The 27,574-nt window shown below is 38.3% G+C and overlaps 1 protein-coding gene across 1 annotated transcript; it reads left to right on the top strand.

Moving 5' to 3' along the window:
* On the top strand, positions 1–27,574 carry dcp1b (decapping mRNA 1B). Its single transcript, XM_072455206.1, has 10 exons — positions 1–360; positions 4,478–4,518; positions 5,522–5,649; positions 15,173–15,239; positions 16,265–16,388; positions 16,473–16,571; positions 17,604–18,429; positions 20,841–21,070; positions 23,172–23,351; positions 25,669–27,574. The coding sequence occupies exons 1-10, from the start codon at positions 208–210 to the stop codon at positions 25,744–25,746; spliced, it is 1,926 nt and encodes a 641-aa protein (XP_072311307.1). The 5' UTR covers positions 1–207; the 3' UTR covers positions 25,747–27,574.

The following is a 27,574-nucleotide window of genomic DNA, read 5'->3' on the forward strand; positions in this document are numbered from 1 at the left end:
ACAATCTCTCGTACCGAACATGGCGGTTAGCTTGTGGTTATCCGCTTAACATCTGCATCACACTTCTTTTTTTTTCTCTTCTAATTTTCCAAACGCACTCCTGAGTCCCTTGGGTGCAACATATGTTTCTTTCGACGCGTTGCATTTTTTTGATTTAGCTTACAGACGATTATAAAGCTAAAGCTAACTACTTGTCCACACTGAACAATGACAGCCACTTCTGCAGGTAGCTCACTTGTCGCTAAAGGATTGGACATAAGTTTGGCCGCGTTAAAACGCCAAGATCCCTACATTAACACCATTGTGGATGTGGCCAGTCAAGTAGCCCTGTACACGTATAACAACAGGGCAAACGAGTGGGTAAGTCTGTAATTAATGAAGAAACAGCTGCAGGTGCTAAGGTAGCTTAGCATCAGGCGCGCTTTACTTTAATCACCAATGTAAGAAGTTACATTGGTGATTAAAGTAAAGCGCGCCTGACGCCTGTGCAGCATTTTAGGCCTGCGCCAATTAATCGACTAATTGTGACTAGTCGACTATTTAAAAAAAGTAATCGTAGTCGTGTTCAGTGAATCGTTATCTGGTCTATACTATAGAGACTCTGAAACATACGCGAAAAGACGGCGTCATTATTAAATTAGAATGTTCAAAAATAATAAAAATTTCAGATTTTCCACAATAATACACTTTATTTTTAAAATGTCTCTCTAGAACCCTTGAGTATCCATATTACAACCTTTATTTGGTTAAAATATATTTAAAAGTCTCAATGTACTGTAGAAATAATAGTTGGACTAATCAAAAATAATGGTTTGACTTCTCTACTACTAAACTAATTGTGAATCGGAAGAAGAGAACACTTTCTGTCTGACATGGTTTTTCCCAGCCTAATAACCCCTTTGTCTACATTTCAAGGCGAGATCCCGCCTAAAAACATACCTCTTCACCCAAGCCTATGACCTCCCCTACCCCTAGCCTCCTCTACCCCATTGCCTACTCTTCTACCCCCTGTTACATCCCCATCTTTTTCTCTCTACTTCTTCTGTCTTGTTCATTTTATCTGTATATTAATGTGTATTGTACGTGTTGTCCCCCCTGTCTGTAAATACCCCCCCTTTTTTATTATGTTCAGCGTCTTTGGGTCACTGAAAAGCGCTATATAAATAAAAGTTATTATTATTATTATTATTATTAGATACTGTTGGTAATTAGGAAGAAACTATGAATGCAAGTGGATCAAATTAAATGATTTGTAAATAGGTAATTGTAATAAATGGCTAAATTAAACACTACTACCTATTTAGTATTTGTAAAAGTCATAAACATCACTTATGTGACCCTCTACTGCTCAAATATTGTCGTATTACTGTTGCATAGAAAATGTACACATGAAAAATATTAAGGCACAAAATATATTGTTCCATCTGTCAGGTATTAAACAATGCTTTTGTGTCCAGATGAAAGCTTTTTTTTCCTCCTAAATTATGGAGGGATCTGAAATTTCCACTGTGAGGGACAGAATTAAAAAAAAACAATCCGGAAATCACATTTTATGATTTTAGATAATTTATGTATATGTTATTGCTGCAAGGGGTGAACCGATACGGACATTTTAGGCCAATACCAATATCGACGCTATGGGAAAGGCTTTGGCCAATGGCAAGGCAAGGCAAGTTTATTTGTAGAGCACATTTCATACACAAGGCAATTCAAAGTGCTTCACACAGCAGGAAAAATGCATTCAAATCACAAAGAAATTACAGAAATACAATAAAATTAACTAAATTAAAAATTATCAATCCAACTGATTTTCTAAACTAATAAAATCACAAACAAAAGAGAAGAGTGCAAAGATAAAAATTAACTACAATAAAATTAACAAAATTAAAAATTATCAATCCAACTGATTTTCTAAACTAATAAAATCACAAACAAAAGAGAAGAGTGCAAAGAAAAAATCCTTTCAGTCATATGCGCAGCTAAACAAAAAGAGTAGAAGCCTGTCTCACATCTTCAGGAAGACTGTTCCAGATTTTAGCTGCATAAAACTGAAACGCAGATTCCCCATGTTTTGTCCTGACTCTGGGCACCAGCAGGAGGCCGGTCCCTGAGGTCCTCAGAGTCCGAGATGGTTCATATGGCACTAACGTATCCAAGATGTACTTTGGTGCTAGGCCATGGAGAGACTTGTACACAAGCAGAGCTGCTTTAAAGTCTATTCTCTGAGCCACAGGGAGCCAGTGCAGAGATCTGAGAACAGGACTAATGTGATCATACTTCCTGGTTCTGGTCAGGACCCGAGCAGCAGCGTTCTGGATGAACTGCAGCTGTTTTACAGCTCGTTTGGAGAGACCAGTGAGCAGGCCGTTACAGTAGTCTAATCTACTGGAGACAAACGCGTGGATAAGTCTCTCTAAATCTGGTTTTGACAGTATATTTTTGATTTTGGCAATGTTTTTTAGATGGTAAAAAGCTGCTGATGTTATTGATTTAACGTGGCTATTAAAGTTCAAGTCTGAGTCCATTATTACCCCCAGATTTCTAATTTGGTTTGTAGGTTTTAGAGCGAGACTCTGGAGGTGACCGCTAACACTTTCTCTTTGTTTCTGTGGGCCAAAAACGATTATTTCAGTCTTGTCTGAGTTCAGCTGGAGAAAGTTGTTTTGCATCCACACACTGATCTGTTGGATGCAGTGACAGAGTGAATCTACTGGTCCATAGTCACCTGCCGATAGTGAAACATAGATCTGAGTGTCGTCTGCATAATTGTGATAGGACACATTTTCACTGCGTATCAACTGACCCAACGGCAGCATGTAGAGGTTGAACAGAAGGGGACCCAGGACTGACCCTTGGGGCACTCCACAGGTCAGGGTCATGTGGTCTGAGACACAGCTACCAATTTCAACAAAGTACTTCCTGTCTTCCAGATAGGACCTTAACCAGTTTAGGGCAGTGCCAGTGATGCCCACCCAGTCCTCTAGTCTCTGTAAGAGGATCCCATGATCGACAGTGTCAAAAGCAGCACTCAGATCTAACAGAATTAAGACTGAGGCTTTGCCCGTGTCAGTGTTCAGGCGGATGTCATTTGTCACCTTGACAAGAGCAGTCTCAGTGCTGTGATGAGGTCTAAAACCTGACTGAAAAACATCAAATGAGTTGTTTATTAAGAGGAAATCTGTGAGCTGTTGGTAAACAACCTTTTCAAGGACTTTGCCCCAAAATGGTAGATTAGAGATGGGCCGGTAATGACACAGTACTGCGGCATCAAGACTGCTCTTCTTTAGGAGAGGCTTTATGACCGCAGTTTTCAAAGACATTGGGAATGTTCCAGATTGAAGCGACATGTTAACTATGTGAGTGAATGGTGCTAACAAACTGTTCAGCACAGACTTTAGAAATTTGGTGGGTAACACATCAAGGCAGCATGTAGATGAACTCAAACTGGTGATGATCTCATGGACAGATATTTTCTAAATGTTGTTACGGTTATTTTAATCTCTTGTGTTATTTTTTTAATTCTAGAAATATACTAGCTATAAACTACTTTTTATTCTAAAAGGATCAAATCTATTTTAGAATCCGTAGAACCAGTTAGAATACATAAGCTGCTCAAATATCAGAGCAGTCCTAATCTTTACTCTCAGCTGTGATTTATACAACAAATTACATCGTACAAAAGTACAGCTACATTTTAAAACACAAAGATGGCTTTGTTGTGAGTTTTGTAGAAAATGCTAATAAATTATTAGCACAAGTCAAACATACCAGACTTGAAGAAATCTTCTAACAGTAAAAATATGGCTTGTAAGTGTCTGAAACATTCCTTGTGTATGATAATTGTATTTATTTATTTAATATGGACATAGCATTGGACGAACCAGATGCAATGTTTAATTTTCAACACCTGTCCATAGGAGGCTTTTAGAATTAAAACAATACAAAATTTACAAACTATATTACATATATTTCATTTCATACACCACCATGTGCACAGGTTTGTCGTGATTTCAGCCACAGTTTCAAACACCTAATAAAGGTGCTCATGTCAGTCTGCAGTTTTAAATGTTTGGGGAGTGAGTTCCACAGTCTGGCTCCAGCAGAGGAGAAGCTGGACTGTCCAAAAGATGTTCTGTGCTTTGGAATCACACAGTCCCCACTCACAGAGGCTCTGGTGTTTGGTCTGAGAGAGCCTTGACGTCTGACAGCCAAACCAGAAAACAGTGGTGGCGCATGATTATGTAAACATTTAAAAAACAGTTTCAATAGTGCTGAAATAAGTATTTAAGTGTTTTTGAGCTTTTATGGTGTGTTCCAATCAGCCTCGGAGCTCGAATCTTCCAAGTTCACACTTGTAAATTCTCATTGGAACACCCTTAAAAATTTCAGAGCCGATTAAGAAAAAAAATGCGACGTAGGTTGGCATGAACCAATATACATATTTCTGTTTTTAATGTTATTCTAATGTATTTTCCAGGAGAAAACTGAGGTGGAGGGTACTCTTTTTATCTACACAAGGTAAGGAATGTGTTTCATATGAATTCATTACATTAACTAGATAAGATAAGATAAGATATTCCTTTATTGTCCCACATGGGGAAATTTCATTGGTGCAACGCAGGTAGATACAGAGGTAGATACAGAAGAACAGATCACTTATAGGAAGTCTGAAAAACACTTTCAGTAGAAGATCTCCTATAAATAAATAAAAACTCCCATAGACAAATAAATACATAAATACCATTGCATGTGATCACGACGGTAATTGCACATGAATATGTGTCACGACAGCACATAGATTGCACATGAATTTCACAGTAATTGCACATGAATTCCAACAGCAATTGCACATACGAAAGAATTGCACATCAGTATTAGGTTAGGTCAGTATTGCGACGGGATAACGTGATGATCTCCGGGTAAGACGACTGTTCTCCGCAGTTTCATGAGTTCCTCCTTTGTATAAACGCGGTACGGCGCCGGCCGGGGGGCGGGGCCGGAGCCGGGGGGCGGGGCCGGAGCCGGGGGACTCAGAGCCAAGACACATCGCAACGACACGACGAAAACACTCAATCCAGCCGAATAAAGTCAAAACAAGTTAATTTAAAGCGATTCCAGTGCGTGTCCCGATCGTTCGTGAAGTTCCTCTTTCATATAAACGTGTATATAAACGTGTACCGACGACACGCCGTACTTTAGCGCGGCCGGAGGGCGCGGGGGGGGGGGGCTGGTGGGCTCGCTCGGAGCTAGCTCACGTCACAACAACACAACGAACGCAACGAAAAACGCTCAAATCCAGCCGAAAAAAGTCAAAAACAGTTGAATTAAAAAACTATTCCAGCGCGTGTCCCTATCGTACAGTAAAATAGAAAAAATAGGTATGTGGTATGTGATAGGTATGTGATTGTAAATTGTAAATCAGTTTTGCTCTTTGCAAAAAATCTAAACAGAGAAGAATGTAATTTTAGTGTTGTTCGGTTCAAATGGAGGAATTTATTTCCGTATACACATTTCGTCATAGGCTGGCATCTCCCAGACATGGATTCACGATAATGAACAGACTGAGCATGGAGAACCTGACCGAGCCAATCACCAAAGACCTGGACTTCCAACTCCAGGACCCCTTTCTGCTTTATCGCAACGCACAGTGTAAGGAATGGCACGCACAAACACGACTACAGGGTACGCCGTAAGAATTCACATCCAAATTCCATCACGATTCTTGCAAGTAGCGTTATATTAATAATTAAATTCAGTATCTGCTTCGTCTGAGGGGCCACACTTCTTTGCGATTGGCTATGTGCATGTCACTCACTCCGAGCATTAATGGGCTGACCAATAGGAGTGTAGATATGTTTGAGCATAGAGGACAGATCTGAATCTGAATCGTAATACATTTTATACATCTTCAAGGGGAAATTATTTTTATTGTAGATGTTGTTTTGAAGAAATGCCAAATTTGGGCATTGAGTATATTGTTTGTAATAAAATAAATGCTGCAAAAAGAGTTAACAAGAAACAACTTTTCACTTCTCTGCAAAGCTTCAACACAGCTGTTCTTTAACGTCTCTTTCTGTTCTTCATTATATGCACTGGAATTATAATATTTCTGGTCTTTACATCTTTACATGTGTTGTGCGTTGATAAATAGGAAATGGCTGATGCTAACGTGTGCTAGCTTTGTTTTGCCAAGTCTGTCAGCTCAGCTTTTTTGCCGTTTCATTTGAGTATTTTCTCTCTTCACTCGAAAGCAAGCCAGACCACTTTGGAAGTTGGACCGTTCACCGCTCATGATGTTTAAATAGGCCGGTACGGTTAACTTAAAACAGTAAAGGCACTTTCATTCCACACCCAAAGTAAACCTGTGGAAAAGTGCTATAATAATGATCGTTACTGAGACACTAAAAAAATCTAAATAGTCATTTTAGTCGCTGTTGCCCACCCCTAAGCTGTATTAAACTGAAAAGCACTGAAATACTTCATCGAAACAATGTGGTTTTAATATTGTTTTGTTGCCCAAACTTTCTTCAATTTTTTTTTTTTCAGAGAGTAAAGAAATTAAGAGTTTAGGAAAGAGAAACATGATTTGTCCCGCAATTGGGAAATTTCAGTGTTGCAATGTCAAAAGACAAGAACAGAATAAATTAGAAAGATATGCAAGTCAAATAATGCAAGATGCCCACTAAGTGCCATTCTTTGGGTTGAACGTCTTATACCAGTTGAGCTCTTAGTACTCAGAGGTTCCTTATAAGGAGCTGGCACACATTCACTCAGGCTGTGGGTCAAGAGCCTGACAGAACAGACCCAGGGCAGCACAGATTACATCCTCTCAACTGTCACAGATAATAGAAACGCTCACTTAGGGACCGCTGACTCACACATACCTGTCCTGCCCTGGGTTTGTAGTTGTCATAGTCAACTTGCCAGGGAAGTTTCTTACTCGTACTTTTTGGAAGGGCTCAACAATGTGGGAAAATACTGAACTGCATTGATTTGGAATGTTAGAAATACAGATTATGTTGCCTGCGTACTGTCAAGATTTGAGAAAATACTAAATATATAACGTGGCTGAAGAATCGCAAGCACTCAGCATTCAGAACATGTTTGTAGGGCCTAAACTATGGCAGATTAGAAAGTTTGATATGTAAAGAGAGGCAGACTTGATATTTGGTGTTTGTAGAGAATGTTATGAAATGACAACTTGATTCAAAAGCAGAGAGAAGCATCTTATGTGTTGTTGCCCATTTCTATTGTTTTGCCATTTGAGCCAGTTTAATAAGTCACCTGACAATATTACAATTAAAGTAATCCAAATAGTGTACTTAAGTTGTGTAATTGGCTTTTTAACAAGCAACTGTGTTGCTAATTATGATTTTCAAAGTAACATCCCCAACAACTGACCCTCACATTTTTTATTTGAGTACGTTTGTACGTTTACTTTTTGTTTTTTTGTTTTGGTCAAAGTAAAATAATATTACAATTATTTTTTGAAGGATTTTTTGCTCTGTAGGCTTTATCTGACAGGACAGTGCAGTGGGTAGCAGTGGGTAAATGGGAATGAGTCTGGGGAACGACATGCAGCACATTGTGCACACAGTTGGCATTATTGTTATCCACACAACCACAAGCGGCACTGTACTTGATTTTCAAAACACAGAAGTGTAGTAATATGGCTGGTATTCACAATCATGAATGTGGGCGCATGCACAGTCAGTCCACGCTCAGCTTTTGACTCTTTCTTCCAGGTTTGTGATCTCAGTGGTCAGATTTTGTCACAAACTTCTTTTATGGGGAATAATGTCTGCTAGCCCAGCGTTAAAGGAGCCATACAAACTTTTTTCTGTTGGGAACATTGACTGCACATACTGAACAATGCTCGTTACAAAATATGCCTGTTTAAATGATGGCTTCATTTACAGAAAACTTCGAGTCATTAGTTCTTGTCATTTGAAAAATCTAATGTGTAACACTGCTGTGGCTCACGGTCTCTGCCATTTGCCGCTGACCTCTGTGTGCAGGTCGTGGAATCTTATCATTAAACAAATATGTCGCTCAGAGCCGACACTACTTCCTGGAATGGCAGTTGGCACAAAGTGGTGATAAAAATAAACCAGAGATGTACAGCAGAATGAGAAAAGATTTATGGAGGGCCATTTAGCCCACGCAAGTCATTATTCTTCAGAAATACTATGTACCAGTGCTGAGAAGCCATGCCACACTTACCTAATACCTAATACTAATTCCTTTTAACCTAATACGCACGTTAAGGTTTGCAAACAAACTTGGAATATCGCTGAATATGAAACTTTAAGATTGTGTAGGCAAATGTAAACCCTTTCAGAACTCAAATACATTTTTGAGGCTGGGAATAGTATTTTCCCATTCTGTTTTCTTTCTGTTCTAGAAAAGCAAACTAACTGAAACTGGAAATTCAAAATTGTTAAAAGAAAAAAATCTAATTACTAAATCTGATGTCAATTAATCTGTGAAAATGTGCTATGGTTTACTTGGTTTTGCCTCTAGAGTATTATAAAGGGTCTATGTGCAAGAAAAGTAGAGTATCTTTAGCATATGGGGACAGTTATATACAGTTATAGTCACAAAAGTCTTACAAGTACAATATCAAATGGTAAGAGAGAGAAGGGTTGTAAAAAGTTTTATTGCTGCAGCATGGCAACTACAAAGACCATGATCCTTTGCTCCATTGCTCCGTAGAAAACATGTTATTGACATTAAACACTTGTGATATTACAGTAAAGGCTTGTTTGGACATATAGGAGTATATGTATAATTTTACCAAAACTGCCCTTGAAACTCCCAACGATTGTCTAAAACATTTTGTGATACATTGTATGACACTGCACGGTTTGTGTGTGTCTGTGTGTGAGTCTATTTTCTCACACACAGAGTGTAGCTTTCTTAACTATATGATAGCGTTATATGTGACTTGAATAAAAATCACAATCGTTTTTTTTTTTCAACCTGGCAGTATCTTTTGGGCATGTTGGTGACGAGCCGGAGTATGGCGGCCCGCCATGCTAAAACCCCTCAGCGAGAACACTGGATAGTTAGAATTTCATGTTCACAATGTCCTTAATATCAGAATAGTCGTATGAAGTAACTTTTTCAGCTCCTCATTCAACCTGGATGCAGCCGTCTGTAGGTTCAGAAATGTAGAACTCTGCAATTTATAATTACTATGTTGTTTAAAAGTATCAAGATACACATGTACTACACAATGTCCTACACGATGCACCACAATATCGAGTACAGCCCTAACATATGGTGAGATTTATATATTTCAAACCCTGTCTTGTATATGTTTCTTATAGAAAAGACGTTTTTTCATGGCCGCTGTGGTTTGATTAGAATAAACTGATGGCCGATAAGCTCTGCTTTGAGCCGATATGTGGGGCCAATTGTGAATATTTTCCCCTACCATACTTTACTACAAAGTGGAAAAGGGAGCAGTGTCATACTTTTTGCAGTCCCCTTGTCACACTAACGCGTTCACACAGAAAGCTTTATGCTTGTTCTTTGGGCAGCTAAAAAGTGCAAATATTGGCCCACCATTATATTATGGTTCGAACATGGATAGCTTTGCTACTTTACTCGTCCGAAAAACAACAGTGTATTAATTTAGGATTTAGTGCGACTTCAACAGAAAGTTTTAACTTTTATAATGTAGAATTATATAAAAGAGACATTATACAACTTTTATGAGTTGTATCATTTTGCTATAATATGATTTCAACCTTATTAGCCTGCCCAGAGTTGTATTATTGATTCATGCTTATGTGAGTATTCCTGTAATGTCCTGCATTTGAGGCTTGAGTGTTAACTTCACTTCTATTGTCCTGGCCCATTGTACGAGCCCACATCCCTTCAGAAATCGAATCATATATTTATATATATGCAGCTAAAAAAGGTAACATATTTTTAATAAAAACGGGTACATGCTTACAAAGGTGAAATTTCCCTCTTCCAGTGGTTTCCTGATAGTTTGACGCATAGGTCAGGAAACCAAGTCATTTTAGATCAATATTTTGGTTTACAATGAACAAGTAGACCATGACACATACATGAAGTACCTCGAATAGGCAGAATGCTTACTTGCTTATAATTGTTTAATTACAGAGTTACAATTATGATGACACCTTACCTCCAGGCCGCACATACGTACACCCCAGGGCTCGCTCGGACACCAGCAGACCTTTGAACCTGACCTCCGGCTCCTCCTCCAGTCGCTCATGTTTAGGTTTCCTCTGAAAAAGGCCTCTCAGCATCCTTCTTGTTTCTTCTGCCTTTTACAATCTTTTATTTTCTTTGCTTTAGCTTCCTGGCCGTCACTCTTTAGTTGAACTTTACAGCACTGCCAAATCTGACAGCAAACCTCAGTTGTGGAGGTGATGTAAAAATAATATTTACTGTTACTGAAAGCCATCCATCCGTATAAACAGGAAGTGAATCGTTTGTCCAAGAAGAATCTAGACTCCACTGACTATCAATGTGAAAAATCAAAGCAAGAATATTAAGAATCCTTTGAATCCATTGAAAGTAAATCCCAAATTTGCAGATTACAAATCAAAAGATGTATCGCTTTTCTTAAATGTTTCTTTTGATAATTGGTTCTTGATGTGGTCACTGAGAAATTCCCATGCAGTAATCGTTTTTTTTAGTCCGTTTTTGTTATCCTGCTTTTCCAACTTGTACAGTTGTGGTCCCTAGTCCTGCCCGGTCCCGTCCCGTCTCAATTTGGCAGCTTGATCCAACTTCTCTCCAACCTCGGCTGCTCGTGGCCCTCCCCCTCTCTCCTTATCTCCCGCTTTCTCTGTGAATGTTTTTTTATTTTGATTTATTTCACCAACCTACTTCCTCTAAAACCACCCACTACAGTGCACTTAGTAGTTTGACTTTAAATATGTTCAACTATTAAACAAGATTTGATGGATATAAAAAGCAAATTTGGTTTTCCTTGACGTAGCTAGCTATTCTACTATACGCTTGAAATCGTTCTGGTTCATTCAAGGCGATCCAATCAGGCGTGTTTATTTGTAGAGCACAGTTTGTACACAAAGTAGGGATGTCCAAATATACAATTTTCACTATTGTTGGCACCACGTCCAAGCAACTGTGAAGTCCTTTATTTTCCTTTCCTTCTCAAGTGTATTGATTGACTCATCATTATGACGTCATGAAAAAGTAGTGATATTGTCACATAAACAACCAGATGAAAAAAAGCACTTTACAATTTTATTACAATTTTTATTTTTTGGGACGTAAAAATTAAACCCAAACCATATTGTGACTTGAATAATGACGATTATCGATTTAACTAATTATCTTGACACGCCTTACACAATGTAATTCAAAGAAAATTTGATTCCAATCACCTTACAGACACATGAAAACATGCATGATCATTACTGAAAAAAGATCTGATTAAATCCAGGTTTAATCCCGGTTTAGTCCGGATTTAATCCAGTCCTGATTCAATAATTCAATAAAGGATTATTTTATCTTATCTTAATGATGATATTTGAGCTATTTATTTCTACGCATACTATATTTTGTTCTATGTAGTCAACAAATATATCTATATCTATCTTCTCGTCTTCCTTAATGTTTTGAATATTTAGTGTGCGCCTGTCATTTGGTCCTGTGCAACAGCAGCAGCAGCAGCAGCAGCTCTGTGTGGACCGCTCCAGCAGACTCCAGTCTCCGTTCCTGTTACTTATTTGGTCCCAGGCTGATTTTCCCAGGCTCGGGTGATCTCACAGCGTGAGATCACCCGAGAGCCTGCGCACGTTTAGGCTTTACCGCAAGTGCTCAGCCCTCTTGAGACATAATCTACACAAATAAAAAAAGAACAAAACACTTTCATTCAAAATATTTATACTTTATTTTAATATTTTGATTGTATCCACTTTATTATTTATTTATCGACTCTGTAAAAAACCTTTTTAAGACTATTGTTATTTCAGGTATTTTTTATATTTTCTTTTTTTTATTCTCAAGTATTCAAAATATTTTGCTTGTATCAGTGGGCTGTTTAAAAAAAAAATCTAATTCAAATTATTCAAAACATATGGATAGTTTAGTTTGAACTTTTTGAACAATTGAGGTTCTTGGTACTGATCTAGCTAAGATACTATGTATTGAATGAATTCAAATATAATATTGTGAATTCAGTTATTTTATTGAACAGTGTTGTCTCTATACTGTATTTTTGCGTTACGTGGCTGTCCTTCAAAATGGGGGATGTTTGTGCATTCAAATGGAGCAGTTGCTTCTATTTTGCTCCTCTCTCGCCTCTTATCTCTTTCCTAATTTTTACTCTTGCTATCTGGAGGCCAGTTTTAGAAAGTGTTAAAGGGTTGAATTAGATTGGCTCAGTTTATCTTTATCTGTGTTTCAGTGCTTCAGTCAAGTAAAACAAACCATTGTAAATTGAGTCGTGAACAATAACCCCTAAATATGCATTTTCTTTTACAAAGTTCTAACTAGGACTCTGAATCTGGAATAAGGCAAAACTGTATCAGGTCTGCAGTCAGGCTACATTTAAGAATAATCAAGGTATACATCAGGTAATAATAGTGTTAATATAATGTTTCAATGCACTTTACTTTTGAAGGAAATCACAAATAATTATAATAAACTAGTAATAAAATGGCTGACTGACGAGATCTGCCGGTAATTAAACATGTATAAAGTAGCAATAATGAAGTGTAAACTAGGACTATTCCAGGACTAAACCAGGTGTACATTGGCCAAAATATTTACTTAGTACTGCCTGTGATCTCCCTTACCCGTTAAGCCACGATTCAACAGCTTTAGTCTGGAGCAGATCAGTACGGTCTAAAAGTGTCTCTACCGTCTTATGTGAACCATAGCGGCCCCTTTAGGCCAGTCAATGCGGACCCTGGGGGGTCTAGCTCTCTTTGGCTTGCAGAACACTTTTACTGTACGTGAGATGGTTTAAGAAAGAACACAGACTCAAGTAAAAACAAGACAAAAGCAGATAAACAGAGAACGCTGTCTCGATCTTGTATTGTATTTCTCCTGTTGTGATGGTAACCTATATTTGAGCCGACGCACGACACTCGGATAGAAATTATTACATATTTCCAGTGCCCAATGCATGTAACATTATCCAAACCCAGTGGATTACATAAAATAACATTAAAACACGGCATAGAGGTGCAGAGAGGTGAAATAAATGCAGAAAAATCTATCCCTAACCCAAAGATAAACAAGAAGTAGTTTCTTGTTTACTCTAGTTTTAGCCACGTCTCACAGCCACATAAACTTGGAATTCAGGTACAATTTTAGCTTAAGAAAACATTAGTTGTGTTTGGGTGAGGTCAGAATTTCACGCGAGAGCCAGGCCCTGAACACGGAGACACACTCTGACATTAACTGTTCGAAAGTGAACCGTAGCTATATGACCATTTATCCCCTTGTCATGTATCGTATTTATGTATCTTAATTTATATCATATATCAAATATGTTCATTGCTTTGGCCATCATTGCATTGTGGTCATGTGACAGAGTAGTTTACATAGTGGTCTGCCTTCTTGCCCCTCTGCTAACCGTGTTTATGCACCGCAGACTCCTGGGACCAATACCTCACATTATGATGGCAGAGCTGGCCTGTTTTCCCATTGGCCTGGCTGGACCCTTTTAGATCTGACATTTATGTAGCAGTTGTGTCATCAAGTCGTATTTGTGTAGTTTTATACAATATACAAAACTTATGTCATGTTAGGCTTGAACCGACCTTTTTTTTTGGCTTTTTTATTGGGATTTGAAAACATTTTCAACATTAAGTTCACAATCCACATATTAAAAGCATCCAGACACATTAACATTTGAGAGATGACCAGAATAATTCCAATACAAGAATCACAAATGTATTTCGGAACATGTTTGCTGAGATCTAAACTAGATTAGTAGTTTTTTTTTTGTTTTTTTTACATATTAAAGCTTGCAGACATTCAAATGGCAATAAAATCCATAATGTAGCCATTGCAGGAATGGATCTGACAGGACTCCTATCGAAACATCTACAATACCATACGCTGCATTAAACTGTCGGGAGGTTTTACTTTGATTTGATTAAAAGATAATTTAAAGCCTGTTCCTGTCTACTGACCCTGTACTGTCTGGTCCATCTCAGAAACTGCAGCCTTTCACGTCATTAACCTTTTCTGTGCATTAATTAAGAACAGATAATACATCTATGTCTAGTGCACAAAATAGACAATATACTGGGGCTGATACCATTTTTTTTTTAATTTTAGGAATATTTTCCATTTAGCTGTAAGGAAAAATGTGCATGTATTAAAAGGGCTGAGTGTTTTCTATTAATAGAAGAAAGTACGGTGGCCCCCTTAGTCTAACAAATACGATGTTAAAGTGTTAAAGAAACGACACTTTATATTTCTGGTTTTGTCATAAACATGCTTAAGTAACTATTTTTTAATTTAGTCAATATCCTCCTACAAAGAGAAATTTACTAATGGTTGATTTGTTCGACCACAGCAGCAAATATTGGCAAAAATAATAATAATTGGGATCGCCATTCCTACACAAGCTCATACTTTTATTAGGCCTGTTACAGTTACATATATATTGCTGTAGACTTTCGCATGATAAACAATAATACTGAAACTACTTTATGCCACCATAAGATATTAACAACAAAATGTACAATAGCATTAGAAAACATGAGCTGCGACTAATGAATAGCAGAATGGAAGACTTAAGAGGGTAGTTCCTGTCTATAATGAGTCACATAAACTTATTCAACTCTCTAGAGCTAAAATCTTACAAAGAAATAAAAATAACTCCCAAGAGTGTAAGAAAAATGTACACACTCTAAAAGATATCGCTCCATCGCTCGTTTATTGGAGGACAGGTCTAACTGTTCTAGGACCTTGGTTGTGGAATACTGTAGAGCTGCATAGTTACATGAGCACTTTAAATCCCTGGCGTTTGATCCCAGATAGAGAGGGACGCTTTTCCTATTATTTTGTTGTTTTTCTAATGTATTGTTGTCTGAACAGGACTTTGGTAAGCTCTGGCTGTCTTTAAACATGTTTTAGAAATAGATGTGGTTTGATTTTGATGTGTATTTTCTTTCTGGTCCACATGTTTTCCCTCATCCAGTGGTGATTCATGGCATTTGGTTTTATGATAAGGAGGACTGCCAACGCATCGCTCAAAGAATGAAGTTGTAAGTAAAGTGTGTGATTAATTAAACTGACTATAAATGTTTCCACATGTTTGATTATTAGGATTCATTCATAGCAAATACATTCTAAATTCTGGAATGTAATCAAAAGTGAAGTGGAACTTAATGTGATTTTACTAGAGAAACTGGGATTAGCCACAAACTCATTTGAGTGCAATTCAACATAGAGTAAAAACTACTACTTTAGTGAGTGATTGCGTCAAACTTGCCATGATTATATTAAATTAAATGTAAATTAAACCCTTATTGCCCGAAGGGAGTTTTATCTTGCATACAAGAGCACATGAAACGGTTTATTGAGCGGCTGAATACTGCATGGAACAAAGGATGTATTGTCCATCTTGGTCTTGATTTGTAGGAGACTATTCAAAACAAAAGAGATGGTTTGTGTCTGCCAATCTTTAGACTAGATTCAAAGTGTCAACCGAAAAGGAGATGCTGTCCATTTGTTTCGCTGAAATCCTGCTTCGTAGACCGTCTTTTCTAGTTTTGTTTTTTTCATAGCTCCTCTCCAGCATTGAGTACAGAAAGTTAAATTACTTTCAATAAAACAGTCCCAGTATTGCTATTAGAGATGCTATAAAGAATGACTAATCAACTATAAAAACAATATTGTAATGGTATTGGTGTGGTAATACAGATTATACAGACTCGAAAATGCATGCAGACATACCTTTTTATAACAAAGACTTGATTTATGATTAATAATACACTTATTCTCATATTATCTAGCTAGAAGCCTTCAGACACCATATTTAAACCTTTAAATAGAATATTGTGATGTGATTTTGAGTTTGTTAAGAAAAACATAGATATGATTTGTCATTTAAGTATGCAAATTATACATTCAAGATAACCTTATTTATGTTTTTCTTCTACAAGTTTAAACTCTTCATGTATATCACAAGAATTGTATGAAATGATCCTTCATCAATTACTCAAAATAAATGAAATGAAACAATTATGTCTGAACGGAGCTGAGCATGTGTGGTGTTTTCCTGTCCTAGTCTGACGCACCAGGAGCAGGTCCAGGCTCAGTCTCAGGGGGGATGGCTGTCTCCAGGAGGAAATGAAGCCAAACCTGTGGACATTATCCAGATGTTATCCAAGGCACGCAATGTGTACGACAAGGTACGACTCTACACGGCCTCTGCACAACCAGCCCACGAGAGCGGAATCACCAACGTGTCTAAATAAAAACTGTAATTTCCCCAGGAGAACTCGTCATCTGAGCCAAAGGAGATAGGGGGCAGCAGTGTGCTTTATGGAAAATCAAACTTGATCAAGCCAATTCCTGTTAAACCAAACACTCAGGTGAAAAATGTAACTTTTATCTTGCACACAATAATTCCAAAACGGTGTCAGACCCACCCCACCCCCAAGTAGTAGCGCGAGTGAATGTAGTACACTGTTCCAGAACACATCAAGTATGTATTTATTTTTGATGGATGGAAGTGTGAAAAACATGTATTTAGTTTAGTCTGTAACACGCCAAAAATCTGATCATTAGCAGAGTTGTCTTTTACTGATGTGCGTACGGTAATCTGATTTCTTTCCTTGTGTTGTTGTGCAGCTTTGACCAAGAAAAAATGATGAACTAATGTGACAAAGACAAAAATGAAAGCCAAAATATTAAAGATATAAATAATGAATTTTTAATTAATTGTACTTTGTCTTGCAAACACAGCAATTCCTTTCAAACTCACCAATTCCTTTCAAACACAGCAATTCCTTTGAAAATCCACTAATTAGCTTAGACGTGTTACTTGGTGTTTTTGATAATCAGATTTCTCTTGTGCAGGTAAATAAACACCAGAAATCTGATCTAATTATTGGGTTATCTGATTTTAACTGGCCATGTGACCCTTCTCCTCTTAGCTGTCAAACTACTAGGGCTGTAGTTTACCAAAGAAATTCTTGATCGATAAAATACATGCTTTGTGCATCGATGAATCGTCTAATAGTTGGGGTGGCAACATTGGCAAACGCTCTCAAAATGATTCGGACATCACGAGAAGAATATTTTATATTCAATCTAACTTGTAATTTTTAGATATAATGTGAGTTGAACATGTTTTCTTTTGAAACAGCTGTAGTTAAACCATTTGTTTGCCTCAAATTGTTACCAAAGAAGGTATGTTATAAGTTAGAGTTAGAGTCAGGCGTTTTTTCAATCAATAGCAGCATTCTTTAATCGAGAGGTCCACATCTTCTGTCAATAAAGGCATTTGGTTAGATTCAGAGTTCTGACTTTGGAGTTAGACATTTAACTATTTTTATATGGTTTTAAAAATATACAATTTAAGTATGTTAAATATGCATTTTCTGATTTTTCTCTCATTGTAGGAAAATGAGGGCAGTCTTTCTTTGGCCACTCTTTTTGGAACTCAACACAAACTCCCCACTTCCCAACCTGCTCCCGCCCCTTCCTCTTTATCATCATCGTCATCATCATCAACCAACTTTGCCACGATGTCATCTACAGGCAAAACACGGCCTCACGTCGTTCGCACTCTCACCTATGAAAACACGTCACGTTCCGGGCAAAATGACCGTTCCAGGGAGCAGCCCGGGCTTCAAAACGTAAGAGATGATGGAGGAATACAACAACAACAACAACAGCATCAGCAGCAGGACCAACCCCAGCATTGTCCAGCTATTCAGAAGCTAATGCAAGCGCAGCGAGGCGTGCTACAGACCGTCTCCGAGTCTCCGGAAAACAGGCTGTGCGATAACGGACATCAGTTGGAGCATCAACACGTCTTTCACCAATTGCAGCCACACATTCACCATCATCATATTCAAATGCAGCAGCAATTGCAGCAGCAAATGCAGCAGCAAATGCAGCAGCAAACGCAGCAGCAAATCCAGCAGCAAATCCAGCAGCAAATGCAGCAGCAAATGCAGCAGCAAACTCAGCAGCAAATCCAGCAGCAAATCCAGCAGCAAATGCAGCAGCAAATGCAGCAGCAAATCCTGTCTGACCCGATCAAGAGACTGTTTCAGAGCCAGCCTCCCGTGGCAGTAGCCCCTCAGTGTCCAGTGCTTCAGAATCCGCCCGTACCTGTCCAACCTGGGCCATTGTGTCACCAGCATCAAACCCAGCCCCTGATCTTCAACAGGACTCAAGGAGAAACGCATCACAACTGTCACCCAGCTGCACATTTAACAGGTGAGACTTGAATTGATCCACTTTTTTGTTTGTTTGGAATTACTGTAGCACTATTAGACCTGTACTTTAAGTTGGCGGAACTTCCCTTGAGTACGTTTCTCTTATAGGATATACAAACGCAGACTTCAAATCAAATCAATTTATTTTTGTAAGGCCCAAATTCACAACAGCAGCTGCCTCTGAGGGCCACAGTAAGAAATGAATCAACAATGTCTGTGGTGGCGATGGAGTCAGACAATGTCTGTGGTGGCGAGGGACGATGTCCCAGAGTCCTCTGTCCGTAGACCCTCCTTCTCGGCCAGGAAAAACTACAAAAAACCTCCTTGATAAAAGTAGAAACCTGGAGGAGTTCCAGAGTGACGGAGAGATCTGACTCTCACAGACGGACCAACAGACGCGAGGGAGACTGGAGCTGGACCCACTCTTCAGGCAGACTTAAGATAAGATAAGATAATCCTTTATTGTCCCACATGGGGAAATTTCATTGGTGCAACGCAGGAAGATACAGAGGCAGATACAGAAGAAAAGAACAGATCACTTATAGGAAGTCTGAGTGCTATTAGTGAGTTCACAACTCGCTCTGTCAACCCTGGATTTTGTGTTAGACATGATCACAAAATATACCAGGAATTAAGACATAAAATATAAGCCAAAGGAAACACTGCCGTTGCGTTCATGTAGAGTTGGCACTTGGCGACCAATCATGGCCACGCAAGTTACTTAAAGGCGGTATGGACGATTTTTCGGTGATTTGAGAATGCAGGCGGAAGTGCACATGCGCACTCCCGCCTGTGGACCGATACAACACACACGTGCGTTTGTTTATTAGCGCAACGGAGCGCATCGCATCTCTCGTCTCCCGTAGATTTCTGTCCACTTCTGTGTCAGCTCGAACTGTCTTTCTCCGTCTTCATTTTGCCCCGTACACTGAGGGAACTACATTATGATAGATCCATGCGCTTAGGCACGCGGAAATGTGGGGACGAACCGCACGCGGCTGCAGGTGAGCGATAGGTGCATTTTATGATTGATACGTGGCAGGACAAATGATTTATCCACGCCACGAGGAAATATGATAAAAAAATTGCTGAAAAAAATCGTCCATACCACCTTTAATAAGAATAAGATAAGATAATCCTTTATTGTCCACAAATGGGGAAATTCCATTGTTGCAACGCAGGTAGATACAGAGAAAAAGAACAGATAACTTATAGGAATTAATTAACGCAATTTATTAAGCAAAATATGAATTTATTATTAATTAATTAACGCAATTTGTATTAAGTTGAAAATCATTCATCGATACAGACTAAAGTCACATATCATATTCATACAACACCATCAACTGACTGAATATCACTGATGTCTACAGTCCGTGCTTACAGTTCACAGCACACAGCAGTTGTATTCTCATCTTTGATTGGTTAGAGTTGTCTTCTTATCTTATTCTGCAATTCAACTTGGTTTGGAGCAGGGCCTGAGTTCAGGGCTTGTTACCACAGAGAATCTGACCTAAGAGAAAGACCTGTGAAAGTCATAGAGATAGCGTTAGCTGTTAGTTTCTTAAGTTTCACTTCTCTAAGTTTCACGTGTCATGCCTGACAGCTAGGGGGCGATACTGTTCTGTTTACCTGTTATACGTGTCTGGGTGGGACCGAGTGAGACGTTGTTGGGTGGCTAACGTGAACGTGTTGTTCACGAAATAAATGAACCAAATCAAAGTGGAGTTATTATTTGGACTAACATTAGCGATTGAGATAGAGTTAGATATAACGATTGTTTGTTAGTTAAGTTCGTGTTATATTATATACCTAGTTTAGATCAATGTGTAGTGTTTTGGGCATTTGAGATGGACCTGGGAGTAGCCGTAGCCAGGCCAGTTCCTGTCCATTGACTTTGTATCCATTGCCCTGTTTTAGTTGAGGTAGGGCATCTGGGATTAGCATCCCGCACCACATCACTATGCAACTAGTGTGCTATAGTGACCTAGAGTGTGTTACAGTATTGTTACTAGTGGCAATTTAAGAGATGAATTGAAAAAATGACAAACCCACACCACAAATAACAGATCAGTTTCACATGTTATGATTGTTTTGCACAATGGAATATTGTGCAAGATTTTGATTTAAAATGTCATAAACATGACCTATCGGTGTCCCCAGATACAAGATTCAAATCAAATATAGCTTTTACTGATAACAGCTGTACTTCTGATGGATCTTATTTGTAAAGTGTGTGCAAGTAACATGTTTTAAAATCAAAAAGGTGCTTAAATTCCTAGTGTTCTTGTCAGTCTTGCATCTTAAGTAATTTCTTCCACCTTTTTAAGAAATACTTATGTGCTTGCTTTATGAGTGTTTTTCAGTGTTTTTTTGGAATATGTGATGATAAAGTATCTTGATGGATTTCAGGATTTTCGGCCCAGATTCCAAGAGTGGTGTCTCCTCACGAGCTGCTTCAGAAGCTGCAGATTGTCCAGCAGGAGCAGGGCAAGTCCCCCTCCGACCCACCTCAAACCGTTCCAGCGCTCGCTCCCAGGTTCACGAGCCCTTCCCAAACTGACGCCCGTGATCCAGGTCTACAGCAGCTCTCAAGTCAGACTTCAGCCACCGTGGGCCAAAAGGCATCTCTGCAATTCCAGGTAAACACTAAATTATAAGTCACTGTAGTCACAGTTCAACTAAAACATAATTATTCCTTACTGTGCTTTTTTGGTACTTTTATATTTTATATTATTCATATTTTAATTGCCAAAGTGTTGAACGTGTTGTGAAGAATACCGTAACCAAAGTCTAGACTTGAGAAGTTTCTGTTCTGGAACAAATGAGACATATACACCTTTCAGACATAACATTTTGTTCACATTAAAACATCCATGTGCTGTAGCTTGTGATACAGTGTCAATTCCTGTAACCCTTTGTCCGTAAAATATTTAATTACACCGTTTTTTTATTCGCATTTCTTCTACCCATAAATTATCTAGTAGTAACAGCATGTAATGATTAATATCCATAAATAAAAATCTTCATAAATGTCACTAGAATATGCACACATTTTGACAATTTGTACCCTTTTTAACATCTGTTTCTCACTTCTCCAATGGATGGACACTTTGTCCAGGTTGATAGCTTCGTCTGCTTCTTGCTTTGACTTTATGCGCATCAGCTGCTCCAAATGTGACACTTCAAGACGATTTCTGATGCTGTTTTGATATGATTTGTGAAACTAACATGTCATAAACCGCAGGTGCCCACTTTGTAACATGAGATATTTACACAAAAATAAACGCAGTAGTGATGCGTCTCACGGCGCACCCGTGGTCCGCTTTAGTCCTGCTTTAGAACAGATCACAGCTGTCCCTTCTGTCCCCTCTGTCCTTGATTACTCTGTGTGAGCTGATTTACCTGCGTTTTCACATCTGTATCATCTGCTCCTGAGCTTGTGCTTATCGTGTGAGTGTTACGTTGTGACATGAGATATTTACACAGAAATATGGTCCAGAGGAATGATGCACATGTTGTATTTTGACTTGTGCGTTAGGGTCGGCACTAGATCATACACTCCTGACTCACGGAAGTCCGAATTTGGAAGTTACAGAATCCAGCGTCCAGCGGTTAGTACCACTGCGTGCCATGCTAGAGATTTTGGGGTTCGACTCCCGCTCTGACCTTTAATTTTTTTCGTGTTTAACATTTTTTACTTATAGATTGCACAGTCTATTTTGTTACATTTTCCCCCCTCGTCTCCTAACTACTACAAAAACTTAGGGTTAGGGGGTAAGAGTTAAGGGTTAGGGGTCAACCCTATACTACGTGTGAAGTGGAACAGATTAAATGCAATGAAAAAAAGCTTTTTAGAGAGAGAAAATTATTGCCTGAGCTGTATCAGCGGGACCGAATTCAGACTTCCGTGAGTTAGGAATGTATGATCTAGTGCCGACCCATGAGTTTCTGTGCTCCATAGATTTTCATGTGCGTTCACTATGTGCGAGGAGTGCGCAATTGCGCAGGCGAGCATCTTAGAGGGAACAGTGGTAGTAGCTTTATTGTTATTCTTGTTAATCCCCTTGTTAAGACCCTAACACCCATAGATTCAATAGTTTTAGCTAATAGTTTTTATCATGTGTTCTTGACACACCACCCTCGTTTGTTACTCAAGCTGGACGCTCAGTTATTACTCTTGTTGGCATACCGCGCTGCCCATGTCCGGGGAACTTCATCACACAGTCTATAACTTTTCCCTTGTGGCAGGCCCCAGGTGGCATCTTTTGGGAGCTTTCAAACTGTAAGATATATATCAAGACTTGCCTACTCTGCATGTTTTTTTCTCCTTGGATAGATAAAAGATAGCAAAAAATAACCCTTGATGTTCCGCACTTGTCATGCTATTATGATTCTTCATACATTTCGCAGGCTTTTGGAAATGTTTTTTCAAAAGGACACATGAGATTATTCTAAATGTACTTTTTTTTTTTTTTTTTACTTTTAACCGTATTACATCATTGTTCCCTACTCAAAAACATATATTTCACAGTTGTTTGTGACATCATAGGTAGAAATACAGAGGCATTCCTGTGCTGTTTTTAAGTCCATAAATCATCACCAGCGCAATTCTGTAATCAAATTACATTCATTACAATTGCATACTTATATTAGCAATAGTTTATTTCCCCTTGGTAATTCCCTCCGCTGTCAGTAGGTGGAATGATAACTCAAATTCTGATGAGGGGTCTTTCTGTCCAGGTCATCTCTCCTCAGCGTATTCCTGCGACTGTTGCCCCGATGACGCTCCTCTCTCCCAGTGTCTTCATTCAGACCAAACTAAATCCAGCCTCTGCTCAGGCCACTAGACTTGGTCCAACAAATCCAGTCCAAATCCTGTCAAGGAGCCAGCTTCAAGCCACACTCCTGCATCTCATTCAGGTAAAAGTCTCCACATTTTCTCCTCTCAGGTATAACATGTAACATGGATAAAGCAACATAATTATAACATTTCCAAAACGTCAGCTGTTTAGGGGTGTTCACACTGCAAACACTACAAAACATGGCACTAAACCAGGAACAAATCATCCTACATCATACATCATACAATTAATTTAGTAAGTCGACTAGATTATATCTATTGTACATTGAGACTTTTTAAATACATTTTCAACCTAATGAAAGTTTAAATATGCTTCTAGACAGAGAGTATTTATGAATAATGTGTGTTTCAATCAGACATTTAAAAGAAAAAAAATGATTCAATTATTTAGCTACGACGGAGTATAAGGGCCAACCAAGAAAAAGAAAAATGCGCCGCACTACGAGAATAAAGTCATTAATTAATGAGAAAAAAAACTCCTTAATTATTGAGAAAAAAGTAGTAGTTTAGGCGCCAATTCAAAGTGACGTGAGCAGTTTACTTTCAGCACCACGGTCAGGACGCAAAAGAACGGGCTTGGATGAGTTGACAGTTTAGAACTACATAAAAGCCTAAAATAGATGTTAAAGTGTTTCCTGGCCTTTAAAACGATGTCTTACGTGTGTTGATTACAAGACAAGACACTGCGTTTAGCAGCACCTTTCATGTTACACATCATTCACTGACAGTTGGATAAACGCTTTACTTTCTCCATGATGTATCCGTAGTGCAACATGGGCTCAAACAGCAGCCGTGCTCCGTGCCACAGCCGTCCACAGACAGGAGGAGCAGCCTCGTCGGTGTTATATTCACACATTCTCTGCTCCTCTAAGTTGTTTCTCTACGTGGGCACTTTGCGCACAGTCACTATTCTCACGTGCTCATTGTGTGCACTTAAGTTTTATGCCCGGATTCTAACCTTTTGTCTTCTCTTGGACAAACTCAGTAAAACACACAGAACACAAACATCCGTCTGCACCTCGACACCTTGCTGGACAGCCAAAAAGCGATATGTTTTACGCACATGCATCATCCATACATCATCCATACATCATCCATACATCATCCATACAATATCCATACAATATGGATGAGCGCAGCTCCAACACACGCGAGCACCAACACCGGAGTACGTAATTTTACAGGTCTGGGACCTGACATGGGGCACTGCACCGGGGAGATTATTGTTTGTAATGTCTAAAAAACCCGCATTATAAAGATCGACATCTATTGTGGGCATTTGTATTCACTTTTAACCAAGTGCCATTTGCGTCCTGGTGATGGCGTGTTTGTATGTTATGAAGACTCCAGACAGATGCATTTGACTCGGTGCAGATCAGCTTCATAGCTTTAAACATACAAAACACAGCGCTGTTACTGGACTGTACCATTATGCAACACTGAGGGGGGAGCACGTAACATGGTGCTGAAAGTGAACTGTGTATCTGCCTTTATTGTCTTTAAATTATGAGATTTTTCTCGTTAATTAACGAGAAAAAGTCATTAATTAACGAGAAAAAAGTCATTAATTAATGACTTATTGTCGTAGTGCCCCGCATTTCTTTTTTTTTTGGTTGGCCCTTATACTCCGTCGTAATTTAGCTGTCTTTGTTATAAAAATGTAAAAAGCTTAAACCAAACCAGGAAAAATGTGAACACAATAATCAAGAATAAGGTTTTGATTTCAGTTTTCAAATATACAAAACAGATCAGAAAATCAACATGAACAGAGAGAACAGAAAATAAGACATCCAAAGAATATTAAGGCACATATTGTCCAAAGTAAATGTCCCATTTGCTCCAAAATCAGTCAATTTTTTATTTTTCTAATCCTCCTTTTTTTATGGCCTTCTTCCCTGCTGCCAAGAGTACTGTATGTTCCAAATGTATCCATTCACGGAGTCCATGGCAAGAGTTCTGAGGCCCAAATACATTGTTCTGAAGTCAAGTGGGATGTTAATGTCTAAAACAGTCTGCTTTATTAATCACAGTCAGGATAATAGAGCAGGCCCCGATTTATATGTAGTCAGTCAACAATATTAAAGTTAGTTCGTAATTGCCCACAATTCTTGAATACTGATTGATTGAAAACAGTAGGCTGTATTTATTCGTTATGTTTCACATGCAATGGTATTTATGTATTTATTTATTTATTTGTCTATGGGAGTTTTTATTTGTAGGAGATCTTCTACTGAAAGTGTTTTTCAGACTTCCTATAAGTGATCTGTTCTTCTCTATCTACCTGCGTTGCACCAATGAAATTTCCCCATGTGGGACAATAAAGGAATATCCTATCTTATCTTATCTTATCTTATGTCTGTTTTTGGTCTTTTACAGAATGACAGCTCTTTCCTGGACTCCATTTATGAAGTCTACAGCAGCAGATTCTCCACTGACTCCTGCTGCAAATACTGATGACTGCACTGCTCCATCCACACAAGAGCTCCTCACTCTGCACTTACCCAGGGCTCCGTGTTTTCTGTGCAGCGCTGTAGCTCTTTCATCCAACAGCCACAGAACTGAAAACACACAGATGCAATAATATAAAAGGTTTTATTGTGATCTTAACATGTGAAACTTAACATCAAAAGTGAATTTCTTTAAATTAGTTCTATCCAATTTAGTTCCATCAACATTCACACCAGCAAAGATATTTGTATTATTATTTCTCTTTACTTTACTTAAATAATGAATATCAGAATCAGAAAAGGTTTATTGCCATTGCCAATGAAGAAAATTCACAAACATTGGAACCTGCTTTTGTGATTCGGTGCAACATAAAACAATGAACAATAATAAATATTTGACACAAACTATTTCACAAAGGTGTAATAAAATGTTTCTTCATACAATTTTTTTTTTCTATATTACTATAAACCAGTTCTATAAACCAGCTCTCTTAGTGTCAATGCACACGTCCTCTGAAGCCAATTAATATGTAAAATGTGTTTTATTAAAGGGGACATATTGTGCTGAATCAACTTTTAATGAGCTTTTAACCTTGTCACAACAGTTTTTCCTCCTCATTAGTTTACTCAATGCAGGACAATACAGGATTGTCCTGCACCAGTGCTCTGAAAATTCCTGTTTTCACCTACCCCCTATCCCCGCCCACATCCTTATACTTAGTTGCATTTATCTGAAAGACTCCGAACGATACAGCCAATGATTTAAAATCAGTCAATGGACCTGTGTATTACCAAGCCATTTTATATCAATATTGTGGTTTAAAATGCACAACATGTAAAATTATGATCTACTTATGTTATTCTTCAATACTAAGTATATGAAAGCAAGCATAATATGTCTCCTTTAAGATAAAAGTAGACTGGAGCCTATCCCAGTGACTTTACAGACATTACAGACAACCATTCACTGAGGCAAATTAGAGTTGCCAATTTTGCCTAACCCACGGTAACACGGGGAGGACATGCAGACTCCACCCAGAGAGATCATGTGATGTTGGTCTGGTCCGGGAAACGAACCCATGATCTCCTTCTTGGGAGGCAAGAGCGCTGACCGCCTTTGCCACCGTACAAGAATAGATTGTTGATTTCCTTAATTGTTATTTTAGCAATTTGTTCAATGCGAACGGTTTATTTTTTCCAGATTTAGAAACATTATAACCACGTATTTTATTGTTCAAATCTCCAAATGATACACAATAAAAAGATAAAACATAACATAAGATTAAACATTCGAATTCCAGGAATGTTCATATGAAGAAATGTATAGAAATGATTTTGAAATGAAAAGGACAAAATAGGACTATGATTTATTTATTGACATTTGTTTTTTAAATACCTTTTTTGGCTGCAAACATGATCTTACATTTCTTAATTTGGAGGTGCATTTTATGGTGCAACTTATATCAAACAGATCAACATTGAAGAAACAATTTGCACTATTGTGACACACGCGCACACACACACAGGGATTCAAACATTATATTACTTGTAAAAATGTCTATAAACTTTGTATTGTATGTTCAAAGGAGGAAATATATCGGAATAGAGGAAAAACTATTTTGTTTACTATTTTTGTATTCAAAATATTAAATAATTCAACTCAGTAATGCAAATTACCAGCTTATAAAGTAGCAGTTCAAGGTTCTATTTTATTTTTATTTTAAAGATGTAATTTCTATTCTTTAACATGCTGAACATTTTACATACATCCAAAATTACCAGTAGTACATTTGGTTACACATTTGACTGGAAATAAAATACTTTCAAACTGTAAA

The sequence above is a fragment of the Eucyclogobius newberryi genome, unplaced genomic scaffold (assembly GCF_026437365.1).
Source record: "Eucyclogobius newberryi isolate DKJ021-1_F unplaced genomic scaffold, fEucNew1.0.hap1 SCAF_2, whole genome shotgun sequence".
NCBI classification, from domain to species: domain Eukaryota; kingdom Metazoa; phylum Chordata; class Actinopteri; order Gobiiformes; family Gobiidae; genus Eucyclogobius; species Eucyclogobius newberryi.